The sequence below is a fragment of the Canariomyces notabilis genome (genome assembly GCF_033297395.1).
Source record: "Canariomyces notabilis strain CBS 508.74 unplaced genomic scaffold N656scaffold_12, whole genome shotgun sequence".
Taxonomy (NCBI): Eukaryota; Fungi; Ascomycota; class Sordariomycetes; order Sordariales; family Chaetomiaceae; genus Canariomyces; species Canariomyces notabilis.
Genome location: NW_027041834.1, coordinates 177,521 through 185,785, shown reverse-complemented (window position 1 = coordinate 185,785; position 8,265 = coordinate 177,521). Strand labels below are relative to the sequence as shown.

General features: G+C 57.6%; 3 protein-coding genes across 3 annotated transcripts; 2 read left to right on the top strand and 1 right to left on the bottom strand.

Moving 5' to 3' along the window:
* The first annotated feature begins 253 nt into the window (after positions 1-253).
* Positions 254-2,633, top strand: N656DRAFT_779600 (uncharacterized protein). Its single transcript, XM_064815224.1, has one exon. The coding sequence runs from the start codon at positions 527-529 to the stop codon at positions 2,534-2,536; it is 2,010 nt and encodes a 669-aa protein (XP_064669676.1). The 5' UTR covers positions 254-526; the 3' UTR covers positions 2,537-2,633.
* Positions 2,630-4,192, bottom strand: N656DRAFT_845418 (uncharacterized protein; the record flags this gene model as incomplete). The annotated part of the gene is made up of 3 exons (XM_064819200.1): positions 3,777-4,192; positions 3,504-3,665; positions 2,630-3,405 (listed from the first exon to the last, which is right to left on the bottom strand). The coding sequence occupies exons 1-3, from the start codon at positions 3,832-3,834 to the stop codon at positions 2,630-2,632; spliced, it is 996 nt and encodes a 331-aa protein (XP_064669675.1). The 5' UTR covers positions 3,835-4,192.
* Positions 4,193-5,471: 1,279 nt separating this feature from the next.
* Positions 5,472-7,722, top strand: N656DRAFT_709980 (acetyl-CoA synthetase-like protein; the record flags this gene model as incomplete). The annotated part of the gene is made up of 3 exons (XM_064811634.1): positions 5,472-6,339; positions 6,411-7,546; positions 7,630-7,722. 3 exons carry the CDS (start codon positions 5,472-5,474, stop codon positions 7,720-7,722), a joined length of 2,097 nt encoding a protein of 698 aa, XP_064669674.1.
* Positions 7,723-8,265: the final 543 nt, after the last annotated feature.

Below are 8,265 nucleotides of genomic sequence, written 5' to 3'. Positions count from 1 at the left end.
CTGTTGCGGAGCAACCAAGACAGAATGAAGAACTAAGATGTAATGAATTCTAGGATGCTCTAGAGGAGAGCCGAGCTGACTATCTATAGGATGGAGTGAGCTGGTCACGTGACCTAGTGCTCACGTAACACCTACCTAGTTGACGGGGGGGCTATGACCCCTGTTTTTGCGTCCCAACTCTTGTATAAAGCCCCCCGCAAGCTAAGAACAGCCCCCCGTTAGCTATATACTCCTCGCTAACGAATTGTGGTCTCCAACACAATGGACAACAAAGCGATACGACTTCTTTAAACTATCTCTAGCACTGGGGTTGCACATGTTACATCGTCTGCTACGAAGTCCACTAACAACTGCCCGTGCCTAGGCCTGCCGCTCGGGCCCTCACGTCGATCCATCCTTCTGGACCCATCTCACGCCGCCTTGGCAGGAATGTGGAGGCAATCCACCAGGCTGTTGTTGGTTGGGACAACCCAGAGGCTACAACTCCTGAGTCCTGACAGCAACACTTCAGGGCAACCCCATCGCAATGGCTGAAATAGAGGAGCCCCGGTTCACCACGCTGGCCGAGCGCATTGCGGCTCTCAATCAGCAAAAGAACTTCGAAGCCCCGCCGCCAAGTGCTGGCAAACGGGCTCCCCCGCCGCCGCCTCCCTTGCGCGCTGCTAGCACTGAGGTCTCGAACAAGACGACATCTGCCAGCAGCGCTGTCGAAACGAGGCCTGCTATCCCCCCACGGCCGACAGGGAGTAGTACAACAGGAAGAGCTCCACCCCCGCTTCCGCGTCGCACTCCTACAGATCCTGGGAATGGGGAGCAACCTTCGGCTCCCTTACCGGGCCGGCCCGTGCCTCCTCCGCTGCCGTCCCGGACCTCTCAACAGTCAACTCCGCCCCAGTTGCCCTCCCGCCGTCCTTCCGCCCAGACCCTTCCCGTCCGGAGAAATTCAAACTCATCAGACATTTCCTCTATATCAACCGTGTCCGCCCCGCCACTGAACCTCAAATCCTCTGCCTCCGGTGCTCCTTCAGAGACGCAAACGCTAAGGAGATTACCGCCGCCGCTCGAACAGGCCAAGCTCCCGCCACTGCCGCCCACCCGGCGTGAGCTCGACGCAAAGGCGAAAGAGACCGCCGAAACCGCTCCCTCAATTCCTCCGCGGCGCATAGCCGATCCTCCAAGGCCTTCTGTGCTCCCTCGACTCCCATCCAGGCCACCTAATGCACCCGAGCCTGTCCAGCCCCAAGAGTCATCCCCAGCTATCCCACCACGGAGGCTACCGCCTCCACCGTCGAGCTTCCGTACCAAGTCTACTTTGGAAAACGGCTTCGGCTTTGATGCTCCCCCCCCCGTCCCCTTGAACTCACGTCCCACCCTGGCCCAGATCGACGCGGTAGCATCCCGCGTCGTCTCGACTCCACCTCCTCCCCCTCTCCCACCCAAACCATCCAGCGACATAAGCGTCGGCGGCGGCTCCTGCCTCACCTGCCGCGATTTCTCCGCCCCCGACAGGGTCGCCGCGCAGCACCCCATCTCGTCCCTCCCGCGCAGCGACCCGATCGGCCACCTCGCGCGGGTGCTGTGCGGGCCGTTCGCCTCGGCCACAGACAAGGCGCGCGCCATCTTCACGTGGTGCCACCACAACATCCTGTACGACGTGGACGGCTTCTTCAACAACTGCATCCCGCGGGGCCAGACGCCCGCCGACACCATCTTCAGCGGCAAGGCCGTGTGCGAGGGGTACGCGCGCGTGTACGAGGCCGTGGCGTCGCGGGCCGGGCTGGCGTGCGCCGTGGTGACGGGCCACGGGAAAGGGTTCGGCTTCTCGCCGCTGCGCAAGGGCCAGCTTTGCCCACCGCGCAACGCGACGGGCCACGCGTGGAACGCGGTGCGCATCGACGGCGGCGAGTGGAAGCTCATCGACGCCTGCTGGGGCGCGGGGTCCATCGCCCAGGACCAGCGCAGCTACGACCAGCACTTCTCCCCGGAGTTCTTTACCATGTCCAACGAGCACTTTGGCAGCCGCCACTACCCGGCCGACGACCGCCACTGGTACCGCGCCGACGGCCGCTGCCCCTCGTGGGAGGAGTACATGGTCGGTCCCCTTGGCGGCGACGAGCCGGCGATGTGGCTGGGCGACGCGACGAATGAGGGGCTGGATCAGTTCAATTTTGCGCCGGCGCAAAAGAGCATCGCCGTGTACGGCGGCCAGAAGGTGGTTGGGTTCAGGTTTGCAAAGATTTGTCCGCATTGGGATCCTGAACGGAACGGGAGGGGGAAGCAGATGTTGTTCGTGCTCAAGATTGGGGGCGTGGATGGAAGGAAGGATGATCTGCTCCCTCTGGAGTACGACGGGTTCTGGTATTACATCGATGTCAACGCGCGGGAGCTGGGTGCGCCGGGCCAGACGGTGTCGTTGGTTGGCTTCACCGAGATGGATGGGCGGAGTGCAAGGGGCTTGACCAAGGACGAGTGGTTCAGGAAGAAGGGGCGTGTCGGGTTTAGCTATGCGATTCTGGTTAGGTGGGATTTGGTATGAGGAGCGAGGAGTGCAGCGGGTTCTATACCCCAGGCTCCCTACATTGAATGATTAGATATATACCTTTATAGAATATGTTCGAGAAGCAAGGCCTCAGATCGCTTGCAGATCAACCGCGTCTTTCAGCATCCCAACATGTACCACAAATCCCGACTTCGACCGCAAGCCCTCAAGCAGCCACTCATCTGGGACTCGCCAAGTATGAAATGACCCGGCAAAGCGTGTCAGCCAAGCCTCGAAGACTAGAGGATCTCGCAGCTGCTGCGCGACCACGCACACGCAAGGCTCTGCACTACCTTGGCCGTCGCCATCAGCTTCGCCCGTCCTCAGCCCGCACACGTCCACGCACGTCGAGACGAAGGGCTCGATCAGCGCCTCGTTGTACACGCAGTCGCACGCTATGACGGCATCAAAGCTCTTTCTGGCCGTCTCACCGACACTGGCAAGAAGCGCCGGGGTTACCTTGTCCGTCTCCCAGTCCAGCGGGGTGAAGTGGATCATGCCGTCCTCTCCTGCCCCGGCCCTCCTTCCTCCTCCTCCCCCCTTCCGTGAGGCGGTCGGATTCGTGGCCGTGGTGGCGCGCTGCTTTGCTGGGCCGGTGGACCTCAAGGACCGGCCTGGCTTTGCTTGGTTGGGACTGTCATGGTTTTCGGCGACGTTCTGCTCCACCAGCTTGGAAACGTAGGCCTGGTCCGTTAGGATGTAGCGCGAGATGCGCGGCGCCAGGAGGAGGCCGACTAGAGCGGAGATTCCGCAACCTAGTTCGAGGACAACGGATTCCGGAGAGAGGATGCCGTGCTGGAAGAAGGGATTGCTGGTGCCGGGTGAGCTAATCCACTCTGCAAAGAGAGGTGTAATCTTCCAGACGACTTTTGTCGGTAGGGAGGGTCAGCAAAAGGTGACGGCAAATGAAGTCCGTGGATGTGCTTTAGTGCGGGACGATGGCGAAGAAGGATAAGGCACGCACCGGCTCCCGTGGTTCCCCCGGCACGGTTAGACGAGAGGACGGCTGGTGACTGGTGGATTGTCAAGTCCCGGCCGCCAATTGTTATATCGAGAGTTGTCGCTTTGGGATTGACGAATCCTAAACTCTGCGAAGGCAGGTCTTGGGCAAACAGCTCGAACGTTTCTGGAGCCAGTCAGACCGTTGACCATGTCCAGACTGGCTCGCTGCGTAGGAAATCAAAGAACATTGCATTGTATCCTTTTGCATTGTATCCTTTCAGTCATCTTTCCCTACCTTCTTCAGCAGATTGTACTGGAGCGCCCAGTGCTTTCCAGAAGGTCTCCAACGTCATGTTGTGTTCGCGAGTCAGATGCCAGGAACGTCCATGTGCTCCGGCATCAATATCAAAAAATACCGAGGTAACGTTAAAGTACCAGCCAAGCGCGTGTCCGAGTCACTGGAGTAGAGCTTTGACTGTAAATCTGCACTGGTCTCCCGCAAAAAGGGGGAGGCGGATAAGAATTCAGTTTTCAACATGCTTCAACATTGTAAGAATGGTGGTATGTATGTCCCTTAATACGAGACATTGAGACCTGTGAGCGTTGCAGCCTCCATCTTGATTCTTGACGACACGCAGTTCGACCATGTTCAACGTCGGTCCGGCAGTTATAGCAACATTTCCGAATCGGAAGTGCAAAAGCTCTCCGACGGTGGAGAGACTGGGGAAGGCTCGGGGAGGCAAATGCGGGGAAAGCTCCAAGCTTGCTGCCCGCCAAGACCTACCGTCGGCCGCAAGTGACCGGAGCTGAAGCCGGAATTCTCATTTCATCAAATTGGAAGTCTCTGAAATGTCGGCTTTTGCAAAGGTAACGGTGGTTAGATTGCTGGAGTTACAGTAACGGCGCACCGAAATTACGAGTGATTACAGAGTCACACAGGACGCGGATAAAGTTACACCCATGGTTCGCTTGCCATAATGGTGATTGAGGCCAAGCGGTTGTATCGCTGCAGAATGTGGCTTTGTTCGTCACACGCGTTGACTGTGAATCAGGGGACCAACTGCACGGCCAAGATATTGCCCTGGCATGAATCATAAATCATCCAGCCATTTCCCTGCCGGAAACACCCGCTTCATTAACTATCCGAACTTTGTAGATCAGTAGTTGGGACTGGGAAACCTGGGACGACTCTTGTATCTTTCCCCAAGAGCACCAAGGTACGTTAGCCCCGTTCCAGTCGGACGGTGTAAGGTAATCATCTGTCTTTGTCTGGCCCTGTGAACCATGGGATGACGGGGCACAGCAGAGAAACATACCAGACAGCATCTATGGACAGTTACATGGTTAGAGCCGAGGTACGGATAAGCAGTCATGAACACTCTGCAGTCTGCACACTAGAGATGCTGTAGGCATCATGGCCTCTCCAAAACTGGCCAGTGTTCACTTTCCTCAGTTTGTCTTGCTGGCAGTGTGACCAGTGCCACATTTCTTGGAAAATGCTTGGGGGTGGGTCGCCGAGCCTGCCAGGACGCGTCTAAAGCTCCCTGAGGCTAGGCTGGAGCGGGCTGAAGTTGAGCAGGGGCCAACAGCATCCCGGGCCAAGCTTGTCCTATTTGTTGGGGTGAAGGGTCTCTGACGGACGCGCCTCCACTGGCGTCTTTGACCCAAAAAGCCCCTTTGCCTCTCGCTTTTGTGATCTCCCTGTCTGCCCAACTCTCCCATCTTTCCCCCCCATCTCCGCTCGTACGCAGGCTGGCAGCATTCTAATAATAAATTCAATCTGTCGCATCATTCGACAAGCACGAAATCCCATAGCGGATTCTTTTCTGCCGCTCGACATTCCGTGGCCAAGTGACCGAGAGACAGCGGGGGTTCCTCGGTTCCATAGCTCCGGTTTGCACCTCTAGGCCCCAGATAACCGTCGTTTTCAGCTCCTCGGCGAACGGGAGACTCGAATTTCTTAACTGTTTCCCATCTCAGACCGATCACAATGGCACCGAATCTCCAACATGTCCAATTGCTTCCGCGGATGTCGGCCAGGCCGCCCTTCACGGTTGAGGTGCCCGGCCAACAACCCGTCGAGGGCGAGACACCAGTCCGCAGACACCCGGCTGCCGTGGACGGGCTCGTTACTAAGCCCTCGGACGACGTCTCGACCGTCTATGAACTAGTCATTCAGAGCGCGGCCAAGTTTGGCAACGCTAAGTGCATGGGCTCCCGCAAGCTCGTGCGGACCCATCAGGAGAAGAAAACGATCAAAAAGGTGGTCAACGGCCAAGAGACCGAGGTAGAGAAGTCATGGACCTTCTTTGAGATGAGCCCGTACGAGTACATCACCTACACCGAGTACGAGCGCCTGATTCTGCAACTCGGCTCCGCCCTGCGCAAGATTGGTCTGGTTAAGGACGACCGCGTGCACATCTACGCCGCCACAAGTCAGAACTGGCTAGCCATGGCTCACAGTGCCTGCTCGCAGAGCATGCCCATCGTGACGGCCTACGACACGCTCGGCGAGGAGGGTCTGCGCTACTCAATGGTGGCCACCGGAGCCAAGGCCATCTTCTTGGACCCCCATCTTCTTCCAACCCTGACCAATGTCCTTGCCGTTGCCAAAGAGATTCGCACTGTCATCTGGAACAGTCAACACCAAGTTAACCAGGACCACATTGACAAGCTCAAAGCCTCGTACCCTCACATCAACATCCTGAGCATTGAGGAGCTGCGAAAATTGGGCGAGGAGAATCCCGCTGACCCGGTTCCGCCTTCCCCTCACGACCTCTGCTGCATCATGTATACATCTGGCTCTACGGGCACCCCCAAGGGCGTTCCCGTCACGCACGCAGCTGTTGTCGCAGCTGGTAAGCATTAGTCCTCTGCCGTAGAAACTCAACTGCCACTGCAAACGCGACTAACTTGTGTAAACCTGTAGTTGCCGGCGCCAACGTCATCATGAACCCTTTCATTGGGCCCGGCGACGGCCTCTTGGCGTACCTGCCTTTGGCCCACATTCTCGAGTTCGTCTTTGAGCACGCTGCCATCACTTGGGGCTGTACCCTGGGCTACGGCAATCCCAAGACACTGTCGGACACGTCGGTGCGCAGTTGCAACGGTGATATTCGGGAATTCAAGCCTAGCGTCCTGATTGGCGTGCCCGCTGTGTGGGAGACGGTCAAGAAGGGCATCATCGGCAAGGTAAACGCCGGCAGCCCCGTCGTGCGGACTCTTTTCTGGGGCGCCCTCGCGCTCAAGGAAAGGCTAATGGCCAATGGCCTGCCTGGCAGTGGTGTTCTGGACGCCGTCGTCTTCAAGAAGATCAAGGAGGCGACGGGTGGCCGCTTGAAACTGTGCCTCTCCGCCGGCGGCCCCGTCTCCAGAGACACACAAAAGTTCATCAGCATGGCCATCTGCCCCATGATCATTGGCTACGGGTTGACCGAAACGACAGCCATGGGCACGGTGCAGCATCCTTACGAGTGGGCTCTCGAAACAATCGGCCCTGTAACTCCCGCAATCGAGGCCAAGCTAGTCGACTTCCCGGATGCCGGCTATTTCGCCACCAACAAACCATGTCCCCAAGGCGAGCTCTGGCTGCGCGGCCCCTCCGTGCTGACGGGCTACTACCAAAACGACAAGGAGACGGCCGAGGCGCTGACGGAGGACGGCTGGTTCAAGACTGGCGACATTTGCGAGTGGGACAAGAACGGCCACCTCAAGATCATTGACCGTAAGAAGAACCTGGTCAAGACGCTCAACGGCGAGTACATTGCCCTCGAGAAGCTCGAGTCCATCTACCGGTCCGCTCCTGTCGTCGCGAATATTTGCGTGTATGCCGATGTTCAACGCTCCAAGCCCATCGCCATCATTGTCCCCGCCGAGCCAGCGCTTAAGAAGCTGGCGGCGACGATCGGCGTCCAGGGCGAGGTCCTCGAGCAGATGGTGCATGATAAGAAGCTGCAGGCCGCTGTTCTGAGGGAGCTCCAGGCCGCGGGCCGTGCCGGTGGCTTGTCAGGGATTGAAATTATCGAGGGCGTCGTGGTGGTGGAGGATGAATGGACGCCGCAGAATGTAAGCTCCCATCCCCTGATTTGCTGGCATCTAGCCTTGGGGCAGATACCATAGAGGCAGTGCTAATCGGTGATGGTTTACAGGGCCTGGTTACGGCTGCGCAAAAGCTCAACCGCAAGGGTATTCTCGAAAAGTACAAGAAGGAGGTCGCCGAGGCATATGGCTCGTCGAGCTAGGAGCAAGGCGCCAAGTGCTCTTGATGAACGTTGCTGCCAACTAGGTATGGTTCTGCTTTAGGGGGAGGTTGTGGTGTGTCGTATGTCGGGTTAACGGTGAATGGGATCGGAACTCTTTGTGACTATTATGGTGTGATATATCCCCTGGCCTTTTCTTTCCTATGCTGGCTCTGTCTTGCTAGGCCTCTGCTCTTTGTTGAGGCTCTCTTATATCTGATAATCCATACTTCGAATAGTCTGAAGGACTTCCTGGCCGCTCCCCGTCCTACGAGCTCGGTTGGGCAAGAGACTAATGCTTATGCTTCTCCTGGTCAAACTCGGTTCCATCCCCTTGATGCATAGTTACTGGGACGATTCAGTTCCGAAGTCAGATTAGAGATTTCAAATCTGACGGGTTACTAAGCCTCAAACCACAACCACATGTCCCAGCGGTTGCCTACATTTTGTTGAGCACACACTTTCGCCACTTTCATGATTGGCTGGCAAGCCTCGTGCGGGGAGGCCTCTCCTTATGTGTTGGGGAAGGCTGAGGCCATCGCATAC

What these genes read in the sequence shown, in the direction of transcription:
- N656DRAFT_779600 (XM_064815224.1), top strand. Translation starts at nt 527, where the DNA reads ATGGCTGAAATAGAGGAGCCCCGGTTCACCACGCTGGCCGAGCGCATT.